Genomic DNA, 27,430 nt, shown 5'->3' on the forward strand with positions numbered 1-27,430 from the left:
AGGTCCAGAGTTCTGTCCCAGGTTCTTGGGTGAGTCAAGGAGTGTGGCATCCTGGCTGTTGTCCTTCCCAGGAGGAGGTTTCCATGCCACTTCCTCTCCAGTTAGATGTAAGATGATGATGAGCACTGGGGCTCAAATCCCTTCCACTTCTCCTGTCCCCAGAAAGGACCCCAATAAACCTGAGCCAGAGAAGCAGGCTTGGTTCTTTTCTCCAGGTACTTTTGAAATCATGAGGAGGAAGTGGTGGCAATCACTGAAATCCAGCCAGAAAAAAAGGGTGAGTGGGTGAAATCCAAGGGCAAATATCACCCATCCATAAACAAAACAGAAGGTTTCATCCACATTCCTTCTGCCTTCAAACAAGCCTTTTGAGAATACTCCTGAGAAAGGGAAGAGATTTAGTCACCAGGTCTTGAAATTCTGCATGGTCCTGGAACAAAAGGAGTCTCTTTTCACAAGCCACAAGGTTAACACAACTGTGGCATCCCTAAGCAAAGGACTTGGTTGTTCCTTTCAAGGGGGATTTCTTCCACAAAGATGTTGCACATAGGAAGAATGAAGTCACTCTGAGAAGGGACTACAGACCTGCTTCTTTAGCATTTAGCACCTCACTGGCAACAACATGCTTTGAGAGTTTCTGTGTCATGGGGAGTGATGCTTTTTAGAATTCATTGCACCAGAACCATGACAAATCCCAATTGATGATAAAGACAGTGGGCAAAATCTAGACCCCATGGACATCAATAGAAAAGCTCCTATTGGCTTCAGTGGGGGTAGGATTTCACCCAGAGTCTGTAGCTTCTGCAGTTTGGATGCATTTATCTGTGGACTCCGCAACATCAGTGAATAGTGGCATGTGGGTGGATTGGGAGATGGGGATTAGATAGAGTATGTTTCACTGATTACCATTTTTTACATGCTGTTTTGGTACTCATCTAAATTCCAGACATAGCTTGATGTTAAAAATTCAAACTTTCTATGAACTTAGGGACTTAGTCTGCACCTATTGAGTTAATGGCAGAGCTCCCTTTGAGTTCAGTGGTGCAGCATTTTGTCCTTAGCCCTCATTGAGGACAGTTTTGATTGACCAATTGAAAGACGTGGTTTAACAATCCCCAGTTTATAAGGTTTACAAAACTGTGTGTTCAGAACAATCTGTTCCATGCAACTTTTAGCACCGACGAGGAGCAGAGTAACAGATGATACCTTGAGCTCTCTTCACATTTATAGACAGAGTAGAACTGGTTATGATGGACCAGTCTGGCGAAACAGCCCATCTTACTCCAGGCTGCACTAGATCTTCTTTCCCCTCTCATTGTTCTTCCTTCTCAAATGCATTTTACAGTGTGCTGCTATAGAACATGTTCAATTAATTTTAATTACATTTTCAAACTGGTGGAAAGTCCCAGGCTAGATTTCATTTGACAGAACATGCAAAATTTGAAACTGTCATTAGGAGCGCCAGAACTTAGTCAGGACACCTGCTTAGGCCCTTCTCAAGCCATCTTTAAAAATCAAAGGAGTTAGCTTTTGTCTTCCGGCCCCGTCAGCATTAGACACACATACTCGGCCCTGTAAGAGATTGCACTGGAAGGAATTCAGTTGCTTTGATGGCCTTCCTGCTGCTGCCCATCACCATGACAAATGCTACTGCTGCAGAGCATTCCACAGGTACATTTTACTCTGGCTCTTGGAGCCCCAACATTTTCACAGTTCGATTTGACTTTGCATCAAATCTGTATGTTACTGTCTAGCCCAGGGACATAAATGCACCAGCCTCTCTCTTTCTTTTGGTCCTTTTTTATTTTTTTACTGCCTTTTATTTCATCGTGTGATCACTCACTCTTAAAGCAAAAAATGGAAATTTAACACAAAATATTCCATCAATGTTATGTTAAGACTGTGTTGCCCAAACCTCCGTGGTCCAGGTGCCAAATTAGCGATCAACATTATCCAAAAGAATCACAGTAGTTTGAATGATAGGGGAAATATTTAGTTTATATATTATATAATTCTCTCAGCAAATAAGTTAATAACTTAGTGCAAGTTTATAACTTAATTGGTTAATAACATAGTAAAAGCATTCTGATTGGTTAATAACTTAGATTGGTTAATAATTATATTACACAGTATTTTAATATCATGTGCTACAAAGAGCCACAGGAAACATATTAGAGTCACAGTCTGAGTATCATTATGTTAAAATCTAGAATTTAGCTTTGCAAAAGTCAGAAAATGTATCATTCAAGTTCCAAATCGCAAATTAAATATGAGTTAGCAGTCTGACGTTGTTGCAAAAAACAGCAAATGTCAATCTGGGATGTATTGACAGGAGTGTCGTATGTAAGACAAAGGAGATAATTGTTCCGCACTACTCAGCAGTGCTGAGGTCTCAGCTGGAATGCTGTATTGTGTTCTGGGTACCACACTTTGAGAAAGAAGTGAACAACTTAGAGAGAGTCCAGAGGAGAGCAACAAAATTGGTAAGACGTTGGAAAACCGTGACTTCTGAAGAAAGGTTGAAAGAACTGGGCGTGTTTGGTATAGAGAAGAAAAGGCTGAGGGAGGACTTCAAATATGTAAAAGGTTGTTATAAAAAGAATGGTGAGCAATTGTTCTCCAGGTCCACCAAGAATAGGACAAGAAGTAACGGGCTTAGTTGGCGGCAAGGGAGATTTAAGTTAGATATGAGGAAAAGCTTTCTAACTATAAGGATAATTTAGCACTGGAACAGGTTACCTAAGGAGGTTGTGGTATTCCTGTCATTGGAGATTTATAAGAACATGTTAGACAAACGCTATCAGGAATAATCTAGATATACTTGGTCCTTTGTTAACAAAATTGATAAAATAGTTCTTGTGGCAAGGGAAAAGTCAGGTAAGAAGCAGCTCTTTCCTTCTAGCAAACAGGAAGCACTGCATCAACCATTAACAGCGCAGGATATTTTCCTGTGAGTTTCCTGCTCTGCTCAGAACACAATGTTGTTTGAAGTAGCCATGGCGCCTGCATGGGGGCACGGTGATGCGTACACTGGGAAAGAGTTTTGTGTCCATTTCAGATTGAAAACAAGCCAAGTGGGTTTTGAACACTTCTTAGGCAGTGCTGCTCTCTGCCAGTCAGGGACTGGTGCTGTGATAGACTTTGTTGTACTAGACTGACAAGACTAAATGTTGCATTGCTGCCCTCTAGACTCTCAGCTGCAGCCCAGGTACAGTTCTGCAGCACTCACCTGTCGGCAAATTCAGGTCAGTTATACTGGCATCCATCCTCCTCCTGTTGTCTAGTATAACAAGCACTCCCTTGTCCCTTTAAGGAAGTAAGCACATGATAATGTATAGCCTATTTAACCAAATCCCAGTTATACTGAGTTCCACCCCTAACATTTTGTTACAAATTAATGAAGTTCAGTTGTTGGCAGTAACCAAACTGGAAATTCTGAGACTACTTCACAACCTTGTCTCAATCTTCAAGGTTGTACCTTGGTTATTGGGTTGCCTTTCCAGTTATGAGAATCTTCCAAGTCTTTACTCTTAGAATAAACAGGCCTGTATAACGAGCACTTTTCTTGGCTAAACTACTGGAATGCTTATTTTTGAACTGTCCTGATTGAAGAAGTCTTAACACAACCTATGGAACTCTCTTCCCTCGCTTTTTAAATCCATGGAGTGTTGCCTTCAGGTTACATGATTGACAGAGAGGTTTTTATGCTTGTTAACAGGGTTAGGCGTATATCTGAGGAACCCCTTCCCATCCCCCTGCAGTGATGTAGGTAGCGGCAGCATATTCCTTGATTGCATGTTAAGATTAATGGGTATTTATTTTAACAGCCATTTGGTTTCAGTAGCTTTTAATGACTCCTTTGATAGCAAGTTCCTTAATTAACAAGGCAGCCTTTCAGCTTTTCCCCTTCTCTAATTGTTAACATATTTGCTATTTTCAAACAAATATGCTACCGTGAACAATACCAACGTTCTGCAGTTACCGCGCTGACCTTCCCTGTTGTGGCTATTCTGCCCCTTGGGTTCTGAAGGGTTTAATCTACCGCCCAAGGATGAAATACAAATGAAATTAGATGATTTCATGCCTGATTTCCTGAAACATGATTGACTCAGCAGGGATTTGCAGGCTATGTAGGGGATAGCCTGTGAAGTGCACTCTTGAAGGTTTGCCTTGTCTCACTTTAACCCCAGCGTCATTGGAGGGCTCTGTGGTGGGAAGCTGCTGAAGGAGTTCTGTTCTTGCACCTGATCCACTTGCAGACTTCCAGTTGTCCATAGTGGGTATGATGTCCCTGGATAGGAAGGAGGATGTGAGGGGAGTTGTTTTCCCTTGAGAAGATGCCATGTAGATCCTGACCAGAGAGGGGAAACAAAGATTGTGAAACGTGCATTGAAATAGATTGCACGTAAGGACATAAACTGAGCGATTCACTGTAAAATAAGAGTAAAACTCCAGAATTACTGGAGTTTAAAAACCAAAACCCATGAAACCCGCTCTAATGATGTGTTTGGGAGGAGGACCGGTGCTTTATTTAGGGTACTGACTGCTTAGTAACTGAGTAATGCTGAGCATTGAAATCAAAAGGGGCAAACTGGCAGACATTCAGGCGTCTTGAGGTTTGTATTTTGTAAACTTTCGCCTATGGCTGTGGTTCCCTGCCCCAAATCCAGTTAATTTTTTATGAAGTTTGTAAAGGTTTGAATAAACAATTGATACAATAGAGGGTTTTCCTGGAAGAGTTTAATATATTAGTCTCCTCAGCTTTCTGTCAAGCCATTGAATTAACTTATTGGTAACTTTGATCGAGACAAAGTTTTTCTGTATCCTTTATTCAGACCGCTCACGGTCTTGGTTCTACTTCATCTCCCCCATCTGCACAGTTCTTGGCCTTGAGATGTTGGAGAGTTTGGGAGGGTGCCATTGTGAAAGCATTTCCTATTAAATGCCTGTATACAGATGTTGAGGCTGATTGGACAGCTGCCCTTGAGAGGATAATGGAGATCAGATCTTGCTCTTGTTTAAACCCATGCAACCACACTGTCATCAGGGAAGTTGCATGTGAGATCACCTACTGGGATGCCTACATGAAAAAATTTAACTTTGGTCTGGCTCGCCTTTCTGGATATGGAGGCAAATGGTGGCGTCCTCTGAAATCTGGCAGCACCACTGATGAGTTAGCTCGAGGCTGGCATGTAGTTTGTATCTATTCTGCTTGACCAGAATCACCCCATTTGAAGTGTCCAATACTCTTCCAAAGCACTTATGCCATTGAACATACACTATCATTATTAACTTGGCATGTGCAGTTACTGAAATCTAGCAGAGTGGTCATGGGAGGACTGGTGAAGAACATGGCAGTCAACGTAACTGTTTCCCCTCTAGAAATTGAAACACACTATAGATTATGTAGCATATACCTGCTGATCTTGTGCCTGGCTGGTAGCCTTTAGAGAAGAAGAAGGAAGTTTTTCCTCCCCCCTCCATCCCAGGTTAAATATACTACTTTTGCATCACTCTGAGCCTATAGAACAATGAATTATTAAATTCTGTGAAGTGAACCACCTATGTTAGATGGTGTAATAGATGCAGAAAAACAGCCTCAGAAGTTTCTGGGGTAAAGACACATTTAGTTCAGCTAACGCCCAACCACGTTAAACTGAAACACAAACACAACATCCTGTATCATTTACATTGGGCATACATGTGGCCAAGAGGAATTTCGATTTATAAACAGTAAGGATTAAAAAAAAAAATTTTTTTTTTTTTGGAAAAGATATTAACCTCCATACATCAGGGCCTAAGCCAGTCTCTAATTAATTGGGGGTTAGAAAGAAGCTTTCATTGTGGTTAGGTTATCCTGTAACTGCGAAGTTTTCTTTCATCTTCCTCTGACACTGGCCACTGTCACAGACAGGATACTGGGGAAAACTGGGCACTTGTCTGATCCAATTGGGGATTCCCTATAACATCCGTATAACTCAACAGTTGCGTCCTACCCCGGGTAAAGGCCAGGGAGAATGTCCTGGAAGTGGCTATTGTATTTATTTCTTTTTCGGATTCCATTTAGTGTCTATGAAATGAAATGGTGCTAGAAAATACTTGTGAAGCATTTAATAAAATGCAACGTCTTGGATAGCAAGAAATCTTCGCTTTGAAGATTCAGTAAAGAAGCTGCTGTTCTGTCAATCTATAATAATAAAATTACCTTTCCCCCCTCAATTCCGTGCACTCAGCTTATTAACGAGATACCTTAGCACAATATTTTGCTTTTACCTCAGAGCAACATCATGTCACCCACTCTTTGTTATGTAATCCCTGCTGGCCAAAGGAACATGTGCAAAACGGTAGGCATGTTGACAGCAATTGTCATAAGTACTTACAAGCTATTCATGCTCCTTCCCAATTCAGTTGGCTTGTTTGATTTTTATGCCCACGTGAGGTGGGTGTTCCTAGCCAATACCATTCAAAAGACGGCCAAGGATTCTGTAAAGGAGATTTCTGGGTTTCCTTACACTTTTATAGAATTTGCTTGTTTTCTTCCCATCATTTTGCCCATAGTGTGTCCAACTGCTGGAATTGAAACTTAGGTTCCTAAGTTTTAACATCAGGACAGTACTCTCATGAAAAATCTGGTAGGATCTTCATCCAGGAGTGGCCAGGATTTTTTATTTTACATCTTAAGTGAAAGATAGCAGCAGCACAAGAGCCCGGTAATGCCAGTTTGGAGCATGGATTCAATGCTGACTCACAAAGAAGAGCACCACATACTGAACTGCCACCTACAGCTTCCTAAAGAACCATAGATGACAGCAGGAGGTGGTTTGGCTGTGGTATTGCTGACAAGATGAGCTTGATCGCGAAATACCTGATGAGCGTCCCAGGGCTGTCACATTACCGCCTTCAATCTGCACACAGTAAGAAAACTTCAAAACTGTCTTTCAAAGATAGGAACTGTCTTTCATAGCATCTAAAACAGAAGAGCACCTGTTGTCTAGTGGACTTAAAATGGTCCTGGGATTCAGGAGACCTAGGTGGTGTTCCCAGCTCTGCCTGTGACTCTCCCTCTGTAGCTTTGGGCAAGTCTCTTGACTTCTCTGTGCGTCAGTTACACCGTCTATAAAATGGAGATGAGAGTTCTTCCCCCTCCTTTGTAAAGAACTTTGAGACCTACAGGTGGAAAGTGCTGTAAGAGCTGTCTTGCACCACTGACTTCAGTGGCAGTTGGATCTGGCCTGACAGGTATAGGGAATGATTATTTCTATTTCTTATTAAAGAATAATGCTCTTAACACCTGATTTCCTTGTAAAAATAAGAGCGAGAGGGAGAACATTAGATTTTTAAAATGATCTCATGTTTCAAAATGTTGGCACCAAGGTGCAACTTACCACTGCCTATCCTTTCCGACAACTTTGGTTATAAGTGTCATTTAACGCTACAATGAAATTGTGAACAAATATAGTTGAGTTGCCAGTTCATAATAAAACCCAAGTGACTGTTCTCAATAATGAAGAGAAATAGCAATGAAATAGTTTTGTGATTACCACTATGTTTGGAAATGAGAAATTGGCACAAGGGATGTTTAAATCACCAACTGTGTCAAAGTGGTACATGTAAATGATAAAATGTAAAAAGCCTTTGGCTCTACCTGACATAACAGTTCCCATGTTTCATGTTAATTTTAATAAAGCAGTTTGTTTTGAGGTGAGTAATGAATGCCCATGGACGTTGGGAACTGCAGTAAACAATAGGAGACAGTGTATTTTCTGCATAATGGATAGACTGGCATTTTACAAGAAGGAAAAATCCCCACTGCAGAAGATGAATGGCTGTCTCTTGCAAGATATATTAAGATAACATTGATTAATTTTAAAAACAGATTATTCTAAGGCTGTCAGGAAAACTTACTAGCACAGGCATTAAAATCTACTTGCCTGTCCTTACTACAGTGATGAAAATAACTCTTGATATTTTGCTCAACCATCAAAAAAACAAATTCTCTCCCCATTTGGGAGGGTGAATAGGATTTTGTAAAGCTGCCATAAAAACTGTAACTGTCCCGTAAGTAGTTCCCTGTTTTTATTAAAACATATGTATTTAATGTTCTTGCTCCTGCAGTCTTTTAAACGTTGACTGATGATGATAATGCTTAGATGATTTCATTGTAGTCCAGTCATCTAAAATTGTACCTTAAAATTACACACACACATTTGGGAGAAATCAATGCACTATATTTGATTATAGTAATTTTATATGAATGTAGAATTTTCATACCAAAGTGGTTACAAACTTAAAGATGCATAAACCTACTTTTATAAAGCAGAACTTCAGCCTCCTGTGGAGTTGAGCACAGCAGCTTTTGAACAATGTACAGCAGTGCTACAACCAGTTTAGGGCAGGAAATTAAGCAAAATATTGCCTATAATTGAAAATGATGGAAGTATCCAGGTAGGCAGAAAAGTGTCACAAGGTCTTTAAGGACCACATGTTGTCTGGAGGTCCATTTTACCTTATTTGAAATACGTACCTCCAGCAGCACAAAGCGCCTTCTGACTGTGCTGGGGCATTGGTTCAGTTCTGAAGCACAAGGTGGAATGTTTCCTTCTGAATTGCTGATGCCATTTCCTTTAGCTTCTTCAACCTGCTTAGTTTGTGAGCTCTGCCATTTAAACATGAGCTAGCATGAGAGCAAAATATTAGTTTGTATGGATTACAGGAAACACAGTTGTAAAATAGTTTGTGTACATAGATAATGCTATTCCAGAAATTAATTGGGTTTGCCCATTGGTCTCACAAGATCAGATTTTGATTCTTTGACTCTTTTTTTCGATCATACTGAGATTTACTGAAATACTCAGTCATACATGATAATACACGCCTTTGTCACTTCTCAGCTGTACTACAGCAATGTTACCTGCCTGGGCATGAAACCGTCAGCCTTTGGGGAATTCCAGCTGCCACAGAACATGGCAGCATAGTTCCTCAGCAGCACAGGCTTGTGCAAGTATAGTAGAGCTGTCTTCCACTCTCTGTCTTAGCTTCTGAGAGAATATAATGCTAAACTCAAGAGTTTAGGCCTTATCTTCAGGCATGGTCTGGTCCCAGGACACCTAAAAAATCACCGAAAGCTCCAGGACAATAGATAGCTTCACTCTTCATGCACAGTGGAACTGACTACCACAAAGGTAAAGCTTGTCTGTGCAGTAACAGCTTTCTTAGACGTTGGTCCAACACTCTGGAATGAAGGACCACAAGATCGAAGAACTTTCCACCGACCTTACCATTGTCCACTCCAGATGCAAGGTGCACATCTTTGATCTGCCATTTGCTAATAACAAAGTGTACATGTACTATCTTAATTTAAAAAAAAAATCCATACAATTTCCTCCTACAGAGGGGAAGAGAGAAGGAAAAAAATACGTGACAGATACTAATCAAGTTGTATGGGGGTGCGAGATATGAAAAAACATTTTTCAATGCCAGTTGAAAGTATAAAACCTGGAACTTATGAGGTAAATGTATGGATCAATGTTTTATTTACATGCAATAGATCCAGTGTGGGAGATGTACATTGATCTTACTTCTGCTTTAAGGATAGGAGAGCTCTAGGTGCATCAAAGAAGGGTCCAGTTTGGGAGTTGAAGAGTTGTTGGAAAACCTGAAAACAAACAAGACGGGCAAAACTGCTAGTTTCTTAAAGAAAGCACCTCCAGAAAAAATGCATTTGATTGAGACAATAGTGTATGGTAAATGTGCAGGGGGAGGAAAGAAGATAGCGTGCCCCACCGTGTTTTTAGATTGCGGTTCCCAAACTGTGGGTCGTGAGCCCAAGTGGGGTTGCTTCATCAGCAGATGGGGTCCCGGCAATCCTGAGTGTGCAGAGCATGCCATTTTACAAAATGGCCTCCTCTGTATGGCGTGAGCTCACACACACCACATACACGAGGTCACGTCGCATGGAGGATGCTATTTTGCTCTACAAAATGGCACCCTCTGTGCAGCACGGCCTTGCATGCACCGTCTGCGTGTGAGATTATGTAGCCCAGAAGGACGCCATTTTATAAAGCAAAATGGCAGCCTCCTTGCAGCGTGATCTTGCATGTACAGTGCGTGTGAGGTCACGCTGAAGGGAGGACATCATTTTTAAATGGCAGCTTCCATGCTGTCTGGGGTAGTGGGAAACAACACGTCTGAAAATGGGGTCATGCAGGGAAAATGTTTTGGAGCCGCTGCTTTAGAAGATGGCATCCTTGGTTCTGCTTAGCGGTTAGCATTGATCATGGTCTACTGGATGTGAAAATCTGTTTGCCCATCAGAATGCCTTATCCACTTCTTTCTTCTGGTGAAATGTCATTCTCAGCCTTAGGATCTTAGTCAAGCCTATTGTAAGGCTCCCAGTGTTCCCTTTTTTAAAAGCCTCAGGTGGATTGCTTATATTAGTATTTTCTTTATTCTAATGGTAGGTTTACTGTTAGCTGGTATTTCAGCCAGATGAATGGGAGTCAGGTCACAATGACCTTCCTCTCCCTGGCCATATTCTGTAAGGAAAACTTGGTTTTCCGGCCCCTTTCTAAATTTCTGTTAAAGTTTATTTTTTCTTCAGCCTCTATCAGTCAATTTCTTTACCATTATTTTCCTTTAACATCATAAGACTTCAGAGACAGCCGGTATTCAAATTCTGACAAACAGATCCTTGGTTTTCCTATTGAGAGAACAAAACCCTTTCATATCTTGGGAGTTGAAGAATAGCCGGAGAACCTGAGAACAAAGGCAGAAGGAACTGGGTATGTTTCGTTTGGAAAAGAGGACATTAAGGAGGGACATGATAGCAATCTTCAAACACTTGAAAGGCTGCCATAAAAAAGATGGAGAGAAGTTGTTCTCTCTTGCCACAGAATGTAGGACAAGAGGCAGAGGGTCCAAAGTACAGCATAGCAGATGTAGATTAAATCTCAGGAAAAACTTCCTAACTGTAAGAACAGTAGGAGACTGGAACAGACTGCCTCAGGAGGTCGTGGAAGCTCCTTCGCTGGAGGCTTTCATAACGAGGCTGGATAGCCACCTGACTTGGATGGTTTAGACACAACAAATCCTGCATCTTGGCAGGGGGTTAGACTAGATGACCCTTGCGGTCCCTACTAATCCTATGATTCTTATGATTCTATCTTGTGCCCGCATCGTGGCTGTTTTCATCATCTGGAATAAAAATTTTCTTGTTCACCACTAATAAAAGATTCTGCAGGCTAAATTATGGTGTTAGTTACACTACTGCAACTCCAATGATATCAGTGGGGTTGTAGCGGTCTACCACTGGTCACAGTTTGGTTAATACATTAACCAGAGAAGAATTCTGATCACTCTCATAGCTATGTTGACTAGACTTGGTTTGGTTTTTGACTTTTTTTAAGGAAACTATGAGCGGCTATGTATCAAAATAGACATGGAGAGCATATCTGTTGGTTGAAGAAGTTGCTAGTTTTACGTACAGGATAATCACTTTTCCTGAGAACAGCAACTTGTAAATTGTAATGTTCAATATTTTCATTTTTTTAGCTCCTGACTATTAACATTGAAATCAGTTGAAAATAATGCCACACTCTGAACCAGATCGCTTATTTAGAGAAGTTGAACTCAGTCAAATGATTATTGTTCTATTAATGGAACGAATTATAAAACTATCAGTTTGTAAGAACCAAGATGATGAATGATAAGTATCAGCCAAGATCGATTTGTCAAGGACAAATCATGCCAAACCATTGTAGTTTCCTTCTTCAACAGTGTTACTGGCCTGATGGATAGAGGGGAAGCTATAGATGTGATATGTCTTGATTTTAGTGAGGCTTTTGACACAGTCCCTTGTGACATTTTCATGAGCAAACTAGGGAAAAGTAGTTTAGATGAAATTACTATAAAATGGGTGCAAAACTGGTTGAAAGACGGTACTCAAAGAGTAGTTATCCGTGCTTTGCTGTCAAACTGGGGGGATGTATCTAGTGGGGTTCTGCGGGTATCTATTCTGGCTCTGACACTATTCAGTATTATCATTCATTACTTGCATAATGGAGAGGACTGTATGCGTATAAAATCTGTGGATGCCACCAAGCTCAGAGAGGTTGCAAGTGCTTTGGAGGACAGGATTAGAACTCAAAATGACCTGAACAGATTAGAGAATTGGTCTGAAATCAACAAGATGCAATTCAATAAAAACAAGTGCAAAATACTTCACTTAGGAAGGAAAAATCAAATGCGCAACTACAAAATGAGAAATAATTGACTAGGCAATTTTATTGCTGAAAGGGAGCTGGGGGCTAGAGTGGATCACAAATTGAATGAGTCAACGATGTGATACATTACAAAAAGAGCTATTATTTAGGGTATATTAATAGGAATGTCATATGTAGGACATGAGGTACTTGTCCTGCTCTACTCAGTCCTGGTGAGGCCTCAGCTGGAGTATTGTGTCCAGTATGGACACCACACTTCAAGAAAGATGTGGACAAATAGGATAGAGTCCAGAGGAGAGCAACAAAAATGGTAAAAGGTTTAGAAAACTTGACCTATACCTCTGGCTGAGTTACTGAAGTCCGCAAAACTTGATTCAAAGACTTCAAGTTACAGAGAATCCTCTATTTACTCTAGTTCAAATCAGTAAGTGACACATGCTCTGCCCTGTAGAGGAAGCCGAGAAACCTCCATGGTCTCTGCCTATCTGACCTGGGGGAGAATTCCTTCTCAACCCCAAATATGGTGATCAGTTAGAGACCCACCAGCCAGACACCTGAGAGAGAATTTTATGTAGTAACTCAGAGCCCTCTGCATCTAGTGTCCCATCTCTTACCGCTGGAGATATGACCTTGCCCTTTGCACTACTAAATTTCATCCCATTTCTATTACTCCAGTTTTCAAAGATCATCTTGTATGATATTCCAGTCCTGCTCTGTATTGACAATACCTCCCAACTATGTATCATCTGCACATTTTATTAGCGCATACTCATTTTTTGTGCCAACATCATTTAATGAAAATGTTCAATAAGTTTGGTCCCAAGATCCCTGAGGAACTTTCATGGAGGATAGGTTCATAAGTGCAAGATGGTCCGGGATGCAACCTCATGCTCTGGATGTCCCTAGCTTCTGACTGCCAGAAGCTGGGAGTGGACGGGATGGATCACTTGATAATTGCCCTGTTTTGTTCATTCCCTCTGAAGCATGTGACATTGGCCACTGTTGGAAGAACGGATACTGGGCTAGATGGACCATTTGTCTGATCCAGTGTGGTGGTTGTTATGGTCTACTAGTAAGCTCCCTCCAGCCTGACAGTTCACATTTCAGTTCACGTTGTAGTCTCCCTTTTTTCCTCCCCCCTTTTTTATTCTTATATTAATCCCCATCTCCTCCAATTTAAGTAATAATTTCCCATATGGCAGTATATCAGATGCTTTACTGAAATCCAGGTAGATTAGATCTACTGCATTTCCTTTGTCTAGAAAATCAGATATCTTCTCAAAGAAAGAAATCAGGTTGGTCTGGCACAATCTACCTTTTGTAAAACCATCTCGTATTTTATCCCAATTATTGTTTACCTCCATCTTTAATTACTCTCCATTTCAAAATTTGTTCTAAGACCTTGCATAAAATTGAGGTCAAATTTATGGTCCTGTAGTTTCTTGGATCACTTTTTTTTTTTCTTTCTTAAATATAGGTAGCATATTTGCAATTCTTCAGTCATAGGAGTTTATGGAGTCATTTAAAATCCTTGCTATTGGACGTGCAGTTGCATGTGAAAATTCCTTTAATATTCTTGGATGGAGATTATCGAGGGGTCCTGATTTGGTCCCATTAAACTGTTTGAGTTTGGCTTCCACCTCAGATGTGGCCACTTCTACTTCCATATCCTCGTTCCCATTAGCGGTCCTGCCCCTGCCCCCAAGCTCCTCATGCCTCTTATTAAAAATGTAAGGAAAGTATTTGTTTAGGTGTTGGGCCGTACCTAGATTATCTTTAATCTTCACCCCTTCCTCAGAAGGTCCCATTTCTTTCTTTGTTTTATTTTTATGTATATGTCTAAAGAAACTTTTATTATTGGTTTTAATTTCCTTTGCAAAGTCTAGCTCTCCTTGGCTTTTGACAGTTCTCACTTTTTCCCTACACTTTCTGACCTCCAAGAGGTGAGGTAGCTTTCCTTGCTAATTCTTTCCATCTTCCATTCCTTGTAGGCTTTCTGCTTTCTCTTAATAACCTGTTTTAGATGCCTGTTCATCCAGTTTGGTCTCTAGCCCTTCCCTATCATTTTTCTCCCCTTGATTTTGTTGCCTCCAAATAGATTCTGCAGCTTTGATTTTAAGTAATTCCAAGCATCCTCCACATTCAGATTCTTGAGTTCTTCAATCTAGTCTATTTCTCTAGATAATTCCCTTATTTTTTTTAATGTCCCCTTTTGAAATCAAGTCCCCTAGTTGCAGAACTATTTTTGTTTATCCTTCCTCTTAGTTCAAACTGAATTAACTGAATCACTTGACCCAAAGTTGTTTTCTGCAGCCAATTCTTCTAAGATCCTCACTACTTACCAGTACTAAATCTAAAAAGGCATAATCTCTTGTTGGTTCGGTGACTATTCGCTGAAGAAATCTGTCGGCTATCACATCCATATTATTCATCACTACCATTATTAGTAGCACTTGTCCTCCTATCTTTATCTGGGAAATTAAGGTCTCCCATAATCACACAATGTCATTAAAAATATTAAAGAGGTCCATATTGAAATTGGATCCTGGGGTCTGTTGCATACCCCAAGCACTATCCCAATGGAGCCTGAGTTACCTTTCTTCCTCAGTGATTTTGACCCCAGATTCCATTGATTGATTTCATCACTTCTAATTTCTTTGCAGTCTACCTAGTCATTAATATATAATGCTACTTCATGACATTTACTTTTATTTGTCTTTCCTGAACAGCACATATCCTTCAATACCTGTTTTCTAGCCATGACTTCGGTTCCACCATGTTTCACTTCCTGCACCAGTAGTTCTAGTTCCTCCATTTTGTTCCCCAGGCTCCTGATATAAGCGTACAGACATCTTAGCTGTTTGTGCTTGGCTTTGCCCAGTTTCCTTGCAGCAGAGGTCTTACCTGGCCACTTCACCTTGAATGGTCCCTTGAAATATGTGTTGACTCCTTATGCTAAACAGTCTGTTCCAGTTTGTATTTAGCGGTGATGCTGGGGTCCATTTCCCAGCCCTGAAGAGGAGCTCTGTGTAAGCTCGAAAGCTGGTCTCTCTCACCAACAGAAGTTGGTCCAATAAAAAGATATTCCCTCACCCACCTTGTCTCTCTAATATCCTGGGAGTGATGCTACTGCAAGAACACTGTATACGATTAAGTACAGTCATTTTACAGCCAGTATCACCTATCTGACTGTTACTGTCAGTTGTACTGGCCCTGTCTTTCCTGTGTTGAGATCTCATCTATTCTTCAAGAATAACATGTCAGTGGTAAGCCCTAAAGAAAGTACATGTTAGAAATCATAGTTCCAGATTGCATGAGAATTTCTCTGTAGCAGCTGAAGCTAATAGCAATTTAAGTTTTTAATAATATACTAAAAAACCTCAAAAGGTTTAAGTAGTTGGTAAAAATTACCGTACAACTTTTACAAGCTATTAAACTGAGCGGTAAAAATAAGTGCAACAAAATACTCAGTATGTCAGTCCCTGAATCCTGTTGCACAAATAATCATACTTAGCATTTATATAGGGCTTTTCATCCATAATTTTCAAATCACGTTACAACAAAAGGTAAGTGTATTCCCTATTTTAAAGCTGTTGGAACAGAGGCATGAAGAGGTGAAGTTGGTGTGGGAGGACAGTATATGTGGCATCGTTGGTGGCATGAAAAAGGGTTCAAGAAGAAACAAGATCAGAATTTTAGGGCTTCTGTACATGAAGAACTTTACATGCATCACTTTGCCACTATATTTATACTATGATATAAACAATTATATTGGTAAATTTCTATGTGTATAAAAGCCCTAAAACTCTGGTCCTGTTTCTTATTGAATCTTCCTTCATTCCACCAAGAAACAGGATGAGAGATTTAGAGTTTTTCTACACAAGGAAATTTCCTGAAATAGCTATACCTATATAATTATACTATGCTATAAGCAATTATGCCGGTACATCTCCCTGAGAGGACATCTCTCTTTTGGGATCTAGAGTGCCCTTTTCAGTTTAGTCTCTTTGGAAATGGTTTAAGCGGAACCAAAAAAAGTCGTCTGTATCCTGAAAGAGAGTGTCCATGTGGAGATTTACACTGGCATAGCTCTATTGATGTAATTATACCTATATTTCCCCATACACAAAAGCCCCAAAACTGGGAGGGAGTTGTGGCTATCCTGAAAGCTCAGGAAATGGGTCACATTTTATGTTTTGAGTTTAATTATTTCCAAAAATCCTGATGTCTATGAGTGTAGTCAGTACATCACCTTTATTGGAGCATTCTTGCCCACTCGTACTTGCAGTCATTCACGTTTTTCATGCCGGAGCTAAAGAAGTGGCTGTCTGCACAGGTTTGAAAATGTCTGCACAGAGCATTTGGCTTTGTGTTTAGTGCACGGCAGCATTCACTGCTTCCCTCACATAATAATGGCTGAGTTACTTTCCTCCCTGTAGGCACCACCAGTAAATTAATCACTGGTGAATTAGGTATGGTTTAAGGGGAGCAGAATGTTGATAATCACATTCCCTAGGGTGGGACAAGACACGAGGTGCAGCCAACTGCCTCGGATTCCCCCCGGGGAGTGATTCGATCAGTATAACTACAGCTATTTCAATGATCTTGTTCCTTCGATGACATTTCCTTCAGCTTGCTCCTGTTTGTGTCTGCAAGGAACTCGAAGCATCAGAAGAAGGTTGAAGAATATGAAGCATGCTAGAGCCAGGCTTTATCAGTGACTTTAGAGTCACAGCTATATGCAGTAGGACTGTGTGCACCCGGCAGGGGGAAATGGGCTTACCCCCACTCTGCTTCTCATCCAAACCAATGCCCGAGAACTGTGCTAGCCACCCCATAATACCTCCTGTTGAGCTTAATGAGAGTGGAGTTGGGCCATTACTAAACATCTTTGAAAATTCCTCTCTGCATATCTTCAGATACTGGTTCATTTGTTGATTTGAGTTTGCAGTACTTATGAGTACAGTTAATGCTATTATTTTTGGCTTAGGGACTAAGTGAATTCTCTAAAGCATGCAGTTTTCATGGAGGATGATGTGCAAAAGAAGCTTATATAGTGACTTGTGTTCTTTAGCCGTTGGGCATTGCTTAGGTAGTAAGAGCCTGATACAAAGAGGTGCTGAATGCACTAAACTTGGTGGCCTTCACCATTAAGGGTTTTGAGCTGCTCTTAGGAGGCCTTTTCTTTTGTGCAGGATCTAACCCTGCTGTAGCTTCTGTAAAGTTATTAAAAAGAAATCCTTTTAAGGAGGACCATTACAATTAAGTTTCCTATGTTTGGGAACCATACAAATGCCTAGTGCCGAGAGGATTCTCAGGCAGGTGGCATGTAGAGTACTGTTTGTTTTAACAGGTGAACTGGTTGGTCCCACTTGGATCCTCTGCATCATTTCCTTAATAATTTCCCTTTTATTTTCCAGGGGAAGGTGGCTCAGACTGCATGTATGTCTGCATGCAAACACTTATCCACTTCACTGATGCAGCTGCTGCTAGAAGTTGAAGTGAGGCAGCTTACCTTGGGAGCCTTACAGCAGTTCAACCTGGATGTAGAGGAGTGTGAACGTAAGGCACAAAATCATTCCGTTTATCCTGTTGTACCTTGTTTAGTCATCATGCATTGGAACTTGCTGCTGGGGCGATGGTGATTCATAGGCTCATCTTGAAGATTTGCTGTAAAGAACCAAAGCTAATTCTAGCTCAGAGTTTTATTCTTACTCTTTATTTTGCAGCAGCACTTTCCAGACCCAGAGGAAGACACAATCCCTGCCTCTTAAAAGCATATATTAAAAAAGATGGGTGAACGGAGAGGAAGGGGATGTAATGTGTGATCAGGGTGGTGATAGACATGGGTTGAAAATCTGTGATTGAGGCAACTTCCATACTGGGGTTTCCCACATTACAAACACACTTCTTGGCCTCACCTTTACAGTCTTCATTTTCCGCAGTATCCATTTCTGTTTTACTGTCTAACATATAGCCAGCTGCTTGACTACACTTGTGGTTTGTCATTAAGAATATGTAAGAGAACAAATAACCAAAATGCCAAATGTTGTTGTCAAAGAGAAAGCAGTACAGTACAGAACGGAGAGAGTTAATACTTTACCATTCCTTCGGGGAAGCAAGTCTCACAGAATTCAGTCCACCTTAAACAGAAAGTGCGTGCCAAAAAATATGTATTTAAACTTGCTATCTTTATAGTATGGTTGTTTGCAAGTTTAGATCTGTACATCACCCAAGACTTAACCCACCAATCAGCTTTTTGTTTCGTTTTCTTGAATCAACCTGTACCGTTTTGTTTCGTTTTCTTGAATCAACTTATTTCTTCCTTATCTCTGTTTTAAGTACTGCATTCCTAGTGCCAGTTGGGCCAGAGAGGTCAATCCCAACCTGTGCTATGACACAACATCCAGGCATCTTGCCTTTGGCAGGGTTTTTGTATCTGCCGGTGCCAGTGCCACTGCGGACTTCAGCTGTGCAAAGTATTATGAGTATTACTTTTTGCATGAATGGAAGTGAACAACCTTGTGGGAAAGGCATCATATAATTTGTGAACATAACTGCCCACATGCTGTGAATACCACACTAATAATGTGGTGTGTGCTATGCCTAATGTATATTTGGCTAACAATTTGCATTTCCTTTCCTTTGAATAATAGTATCTCACTGTTATTCAATGGCATTCACCTGGCAGGGCAAGAAATTCTCTGAAGGACAATCTAGGTAAGCCCCATCGCTTGGAGACAAGACTAGGCAAAACACTAGAAAATACATTGTAGGGAATAATCCTGCATTGGCAAGGAGATGGACTAATCACCTGATAGGTCTTTATTTCTAGCCTCTTTGAATCTGAGATTTGCTTTCAGAATAAGTTGTGAACATAACGTCCTGAGTGGTACAGTAGTAGGTGATGTAAAGCACACACCAAGGATTTGCGGGCATGAATATTTGTTTAATCATTCTCCTCATTAAGTGAGTATGATGCTTTGCCTGATTATTCTCTGCAATGATTTGACTTCACAGTGAGGAGAATGGTTAGGGTTAGACCTAGACCATATTGATAGTACACAGCATAATTACACACATACTCGGTAAAAAGCTTTAGTTCTTTTGCTTAAAATGTGTTTCTACCCTAAAAAAATGACTTTGTGAAAATGGCCTTGCAGGATTAATTAATCACTCTGTGTCCTACTGATTTCAACACAGAGTTTGTTCAGTTAGCAAGTTAAGATTTTTCTAACTGCTAGTCCTACAAATTCACCCTGGACTGTGATGCTTAGTCTGTGTTCCTTCCTTCTCATGCATCATCCCCGGCAATGGGCTTTTTACAGACCAGATTATGCCCTGTGCAACCCCATTGACTTCAGTGACACCTGTGCAAATTAATTTAAGGTTAATGGCGTTTCTCAGGATTTACACCAAAAGCAGAATTTGCCACTATATCAAGCTTAGGGTTTCTTGGGGGAGTAGTGCAGTGTCAGTGAAACAGGTACACTGTGAACGTTCAGGTGTCATGTGAATGTGTGTGAATCCACATATATCATGGACCGAACCTATATACATCATAGACGTGAAGCACAAGATCTGGTCCAACAGGTGAACATAGCTGAATTGCTTGGTAATAGAGACCATAGAAAAATAAAATTTAATATCACTATGGGGGGGATGGGACACCAAAGCTCGGAAAAGGGAACCACACAAAAATGAGGAAGTTAGTTAAACAGAAATGAAAAGGTGCAGTGAAATCCTTGCAAGCTGAGGTCATCTTGTCCAACCCCCTGCTCAAAGCAGGTCTAACCTCAGCTATATCATCCCAGCCAAGGCTTTGTCAAGCCTCAGCTTAAAAACCTCTAAAGATGGAGATTCCACCACTCTAAGCAAAGTAAGCCCTAGGTAACCCATTCCAGTGTTTCACCACCCTCCTAGTGGAAAAACTTTTTCTTAATGTCCAACCTAGACCTCCCGCCCTGCAACTTGAGACCGTTGCTCCTTGTTCTGTCATCTGCCACCACCGAGAACAGCCTAGCCCCATCCTCCCTGGAACCCCCTTTCAGATAGTTAAAGGCTTTTTCTTATCAAATCCCCCCTCATTCTTCTCTTTTGCAGACTAAACAAGTTCCCTCAGCCTCTCCTCATAAGTTCCCAGTTCCCTCAGCCTCTCCTCATAAGTCCTGTGCTCCAGCCCCCTCATCATTTTTGTTGCCCTCCGCTGTACTCTCTCCAACTGAAAATATCCACTCAATGTGCAGTGGCAGTCAAAAAAGCTAACAGAATGTTGGAAATCATTAGGAAAGGGATAGGTAATAAGACAGAAAGTATCGTATTGCCTCTTTATAAATCCATGGTACACCCACATTTTGAATACTGAGTGCAGATCTGGTCGCCCCATCTCAAAAAAGATGTACTTGAATTGGAAAGGGTACAGAAAAGGGCAACAGAAATGATTATGGGTATATAACAGCTTTCATATGAGGAGAGATTAATAAGACTGGGAGTTTTCATCTTGGAAAAAAGATAACCAAGGGGAGATGTGATAGAGGTTATAAAATCATGACTGGTGTGGAGAAATTAAATGAGGAATTGTTATTTACTCCTTCTCATAACACAAGAACTAGAGGGTCATCAAGTTAATAGGTAGAAGGTTTAAAACAAACAAAAATATGGTTGTTATGAATCCTGATGTCTTTACTAAAAGCCTACTTAGGCAAACTTCCTGTAAAGATAAATTTCAGTTTGCCTCACTAAAAACTGGTTCAAATCCTTGTTCAAGTTACTCATTATCCTGCTGTATGTAGGGGTTAATAACATGCAGTGCAGAACCAATGGAACCATTTTGTTTCATTCATAGCAGAGGTAAAACATTATGCACATGCTCACTAGACATTTTTTTTCCAAGTTAAATGATGAGGACGTTTTCACATCTTTTATTAATATACAAAAAAGTCACCATTCCACAGTATGGACTAATTTTCTGTGAAATTTCATATTACAAAATCAAGCAATTGTTCATTTATAATGTCCAAACAGACCTGAAACCTCATCCCCAATCTTCTGCACCTGCAGTGGAAAGATGTTTTAACAAAGCCACTGAGGTTTTTAGGAGAAAATTACTACCTCAGAGCTGACAATTTATATGCCAACTTTCAGCTCCATACCATTTAATGCAGTGGTCCCCAAACTTTTTTTCTCCACGCCTCATACCCCTTCAGCCATGGGTGGGAGGCAGGGCCAGAAACAGGGCGGGAGTCAGGGGCCGAGGCCATGGCCGCAGCTGGGGTTGGGTCTGTGGCCGGGTGTGGAGCTGCAGCCAGGCCGCGGTTGGGGCCTGAGGCTGGGGGTGCGCCTGCGGCTGGGTCCACGGCCGGGTACAAAGCCGTAGCCAGGCTGGGAGCCAGGGACCGAGGCCAAAGCTGCAGCTGGGGCAGGGACAGAAGCAGAACTGCGGGTAGAGCACAGCGCTCCCTCCCTTGCCCCCCTGTGGGCGCTGGCCCATGCCCCACCACGCTCCCCCAAACATTAGGGTGGCATGCCTCACAGTTTGTGGACCTCTGATTTAATGTGTCTGTTATTACATCCCCATGGCATTTATGAAAATATCAAATGATCCACGTCTGCAGTAAACAGTGCTTGATACAGATGTAAATTTCCTCTGCATGGGCCGATAAAGTTTTTTTTTTTTTTTTTTTAAATTAACTTCAGAACCAAAAACACCACTTGGGTTAGAATGTACAGTTGTAGCATTTTTGAAAGACCCACCTCTGTGGCTCTCCTGGGACTCTCAAAGTCCGAAGGTTGATTTTAGAATTGGGAACCTGTCTTAGCAAAGGTCTGTGGCACAATCTCGTTACAGCAGAGCCTTCTGAATCGGGACGTTCTGTCAATCCAGTGTTGCTCCCATTAAATTCAGTGGCAAAACTGCCTTTGACTTCAGTGTGAGTAGTACCAGGCCCTAAGAAAATATTCATTGCATTTCATATTTTTTTATTATGATCTTTTTTTGGTAACTTCTTTATATAAAGAAATTAGAGCTTGAAATGTCACTGTTCTCTTTAAGACCAGGTGAGTACCACTCAATCAATATTGGCAAAATGACCTGTTACAAATATTGCTAAGACTGGTTCAGTTAAGCAGCCACCATTGATAGTCACTATCAAGGTTAAATCAGTACCCTAGGAGATTGCCAAATTAAGTTTCTTCTGTCTGAGGCCTGATCCTTTTCCTAATTCTCAAAATTCTTATTGGATCCTCCTTGGAGAAGGATCTGGCCCCAAACAGTGTTGAACTGTATCTGAAATTTGCAACAATTCCACACGTGAGAGTCTAGTAACATTATGTCCTCGAAAAGTTTGTTTTCAATCCCAAATTCTCTGCTGTGTCAACATCTGTGTTTTCAATCTGGGTTCAGGGAGGGCCAGTCTGTGCTGCTGAAAATAACGAGAAGCGTCCGTCATTAATAATAGTTTAGCTGTCTTTCGCTTGGCTGACGATGGACTTCGTAACCCTGTTGAGTTTTTTCTTCCCATTCGGTAACATGGGTCACTAAGCAGCATCTTTTTTCTCTTAAAACCCCCAAACACTAAGGAAAATAGATGACATTTAATATAGGTTTTAAAAGCACGATTCCTTAAATTCCATGAGATCTGGAGGCAATTGTTCTGCGAGACAAAATCAGGGACACTCAGACATTCAATAGCAGGTGCCGCCAACCTGAGCAGCAGGGGCAGGTGACCTGCTCCGCCCAACTAAGGCCTGAGATGCCATCTCAGTCAGGAAAATTGAGACAGATGCTGTTGCCCTAACCTTCCTATTCATCACTGTCAACCCTGCGGTTTGCCGCTGAGAATTGTAAACGCAGACAAAGTTCTTCCTTTTCGAAGAGCAAAAAGCCTTCTCTCCTATTTGTTTGTCTGGTGGTTTTGCTGATGGCGTGAATAATTTGAATCCTCTTCTGAGGAGCAGCATGTCATGATTTTAATGCAACTCTAAAAAACAAACAAAAAGCAATCAGTGGATAAGCCCATGTACTAAGAAAATAAATAGGTTTGCGAGGATTCTGTCAACTTGTCAATTTAGGTGCAAAGCTCATCTTTATCATCTCTAATAGTGATGCATTTTGCCTTGTTCCTGGTCCCCCCTTCCCCTCCACCTGCAGTTTTAATTACCCTGAGTATTTAATTAAAGGCTGTTTTTACAGATATGCAGAGCGCACATCACTTCCTTTGGCTTCAGTGATATGGGATCTTGAGACATTGGAGTTTTGGTCCATGAGCACATTTTTTTTAAAATGCCTGGTGTGTGCGCCTTTGCATAATGATTACGTTCTGTACTGAAATTTTTTTTTCTGGCTACAGAACTAATAATCCTTCGTTTGCAGTGTTGTTGTAGCCATGTTGATGCCGGGGTCTGAGAGAGACAAACCAGTGAAGTAATATCTTTTATTGGATGAACTTTTGTTGGTGGAAGGTTCAAGCTTTTGAACTACACAAAGCTCTTCTTCAGGTCTGGGGAAGGAAGAAGGAGAAGAGGAGTTCTTCAAGATTTTCCCCAGACCTGGAGAAGGACTTGTGTATTTCGAAAGCTTGTACCTTCCACCAACAGAAGTTGGTCTAATAAAAGATATTACCTCACCTACCTTGAACCGATAATCAGGCAGCTGTCTAGCACCAAACACATGCATTGCACTGGACCACCAAACCCAGACTGTGAGGCCCAGGAAAAGAACATGGTCATTGTGGAATTCCTAGTCTGTACTATAAATTCTTCCTGAAAAGGAATATACGTAACATTTTTTAGATACTGTATATGCCTTTTATTTATTTTAAAGCTTTTACAGAGAAAGCATTCTGAGGGCTTTAAATAAACATGAAAGGCCGAATCCTTCCATCTTACTCATGTGAGCAGTCCCATATATATATATTAGCAGGATTTCTGATTTGAGAAAGGCAAGCAGGAATTGAGCTGCAAGGTTCTAATGAACATATTAGGCTATCGATTAGAGAGAAACCTGTGAATCATAAGATCTGTTATCCTGTGAATTGTCCCCCCAGGGACGTGGTGGAAACCATGTTGCTTGAGACTTCTAAAACTAGGCTGGACAAAGCACTGAAGAAAATTTGATAAGGAACCAGAGGTACACATAAAGGTAGACCGATTTTTCCAGTTGCAAAGCTGTTTCCCAAGATGCATTAATCGTTGAACAGTTTGAAATTCTTTATTCAGTTTTACAAGTGTCTTAGGTATAGATGACATGTCTGCAGTTTGCAGAAGGGCACCAGTCAGTTTGAAATGTTTTCCAGTTATTACGAATTATGATACTACTACTACATCATTGCATTTTATAACACCTTTTATATGAAGATACAAAAGCCTTTACAAATAGTACCAATGTAATTATACCCTTTTTACATATGGTAAATTGAGCCAGAGAAGTTAAGTGAGTTGCCCAAGGACACAGACAAGTTTAGTAATAGTCAGAACTAAGCCCAGGGGTCCTGGTTCCGCTCTGTTGTAACCAATAGAGATGCTTTCTTTTTGAAGCAAAAATATGCTGTGGATCCCCAAATAGAAGAGGAAAAACCCATGTTTATGGAAAAGTCATCTTTGTTTTTTTAAAGGGGTTTTATATGCTGTCTTCAAGGACATTTTTATAACCTAAGATTTTACAGTGAATGAGATGTGTCTTTTAACTTAGTTCTGCGCACTGCTCTTTTTATGTTTTAGGACCCCCTGCTTTCTGATGTTTTTTCCAACCTTTCATACCTGAGAGGTAGTTGGAACCAAGAGTAATGACCCAAATTTGTACATTGCGACAAAAAGAGAAAAGAATTCTGTTGTTGTTCTTACAAAAGTGTTTTACACCCATTTAACATATTCTAGTGTTTGTTAAACTTGTTTGGTTTTTACAATACTTGGATCATAAAATAATCACTTTCATAATCTCTGAAGCCTCTTAACTGCTGATTTATGAGAAATTAAAAAGGCAGTAAAATTATATTTACAATTTCATTAAACTCCACATTTGCGGTCAAACCACTCATGGGTGTAGTCAATAGGGGTATGTCTATACTGACGGTGGCAAAGTCGCCGCCGTCAGATCGATCTTTCTGGATTGATTGAGCGGTCAATGTAGATCCGCTCAATCGATCAGGAAGTCGACATTCGTAAACCACCCCCTTAAGTGGCGCAGCGCTGCGTCGACAGGAACGCGGTTCCCGTCAATGCAGTGCAGTGAAGATGGTGCACAGAAGGGAAGCACAGTAGTCGACGGCAGTTATGCAAGCCGAATAAGCATGCCTGAATGTGTCTATATTAGTCCTAATGCAGCTGTTTAGCGCCTGATTCTTTGCTCTGTTCACTGGCTCCATAGATTTTTCTCATGTGGAAATCTTGTTATTCATTTAGCGCTACAGCCTTTGCCCAAAATATTGTGTCCACCCTCCCCTTGCTCATGTGTGGGACGCCAAGGTTTTTAATATGCAAAGCTAACAACTGCCTGATGTTCTTTTAATCTTCGACGTACCATATTACTGTTAATTTATGGGTGATATGCATTAATGATCTGAAAAAGAAGATGAACAATGAAGTGGCCAAATTTGAACATAATACAAAATTATTCAATATAGTTAAGTCCAAAGCAGATTGTGAGGCATTACAAAGGGATCTCACAAAATTGGATGACTGCATAACAAAATGGTAGATGAAATTCAGTGTTGATAAGTGCAAAATAATGCACACTGGAAAAGTAATCCCAACTATACATATATAATAATTAAGGTTAAGATTTTGTCATGGTTTTTTTAGTAAAAGTCGCGGGCAATAAACAAAAATTCATGGGGGCCCACGTCCTGTCTGTGACTTTTACTAAAAATAACTGGTGGGAGGGGAAGAGGAATGACAACTGGAGCCCCACCAGAGGGTAGGCAGGAGAGAGAGTCAGACACCCCGAGTCCCAGCTCCTATCTCGGCCGCAGCCAGGGGGCAGGGGTACAGAGACCCAGCTCTGGACCTGGCTGCAGCCACTGACCGCTGGCGCCGAAGAAGTCACGGAGATCTGGTAAAGTTACAGAATCCATGACTTCTGTGACTTCTGTGGCTAAATTGTATCCTTAACAACGATGGGTTCTAAATTAGCTGTTACACCCAAGAAAGAGATCCTGGAGTCGCCACCCGTGTTCTCTGAAAACTTCTGCTCAGTGCACAGCAGCAGTCAAAAAGGCTAACGGTATATTAGGCGCAGTTAGGAAAGGGATAGAAAATAAAACAGAAAATATAATAATGCTGCTACATAAATCCATGGTTCTCCCACGCCATGAGTACTGTGTCCAGTTCTTGTCTCTCCATCTCAAAAAGTATATAGTGGAATTGGAAAAGGTTCAGAGAAGGACAACAAAGATGATCAAGGATATGGAATGGCTTCCATATGAGGAGAGACTAAAAAGCTTAGGACTGTTCAGGTTAGAAAAGATACGACTAGGGTGGGTTCTGATAAAATCATGGACAGTGTGGGGAAAAAGTGGATAGAGAAATGTTATTTGCCCTTTCACACACTACAAAAACCAGTGATGAAATTAATGGGCAGCAAATTTAATACAAACAAGAAGAAAGTACTTTCACACAACACACAACTAACCTGTGGAACTCATTGCCATGGGATAGTGTGATGGCCCAAAGTATAAATGGGTTGAGAACAAGATGAATTAATGGAGGATAGATCCATCAATGGCTATTAGCCAAGATGGTCAGGGATGCGACCCTATGTTTGGGACACCCCTAAAACTCTTACTACCAAAGCTGGGAATACAAGACAGGGATGGATCACTCCAAATTGCCCTGTTCTGTACGCTCGCCCTGAAGCTCTGGTACAGGCCACTGTCAGAGACTGGATATTGGGCAAGATGGACCATGGTCTGACCCAGAGTGGGAGCTGGCACATTCTTGTGAGCACGGCATTTTGGAGAACAAATCAAGACAAACTCCTTGCCCTTAATTTGCGATCTAGTCACTCTGTGCTATACTTACTTCTTCCTTCCTGGCAAAGAATGCAATCATGGAGAATTTAATAAACCCCATGTTTTGCTAGGGGAAGCTCTTTACATCCAACATCAAGAAGGTGATCTAAAGTTTTGACCAAAACATGTCTACAGACAAATCCCCACTTAACAGCATCTTTGCATATGATAGATCCTACAACATTCTGGTGGAGTCCTTCTGAT

General features: G+C 41.0%; 1 protein-coding gene across 8 annotated transcripts in view; it reads left to right on the forward strand.

Moving 5' to 3' along the window:
• Positions 1 to 27,430, forward strand: part of EXOC6B (exocyst complex component 6B) — a 434,911-nt gene that overhangs the window by 297,927 nt on the left and 109,554 nt on the right. For 7 of the 8 annotated variants that reach the window (XM_067533650.1, XM_067533651.1, XM_067533652.1 and 4 more), the window contains one exon: positions 17,642 to 17,783. In XM_067533650.1, the coding sequence (XP_067389751.1) occupies positions 17,642 to 17,783 (142 nt within the window). Of the gene's footprint in view, positions 1 to 6,558; positions 6,662 to 17,641; positions 17,784 to 27,430 lie in introns of those variants that run through there. The other variant, XM_067533658.1, reaches the window with a different exon arrangement.

The sequence above is a fragment of the Emydura macquarii genome, unplaced genomic scaffold, assembly GCF_026122565.2.
Source record: "Emydura macquarii macquarii isolate MOO-44397 ecotype Brisbane River unplaced genomic scaffold, CSIRO-AGI_Emac_v2 contig_3345, whole genome shotgun sequence".
Classification (NCBI taxonomy): Eukaryota; Metazoa; Chordata; order Testudines; family Chelidae; genus Emydura; species Emydura macquarii.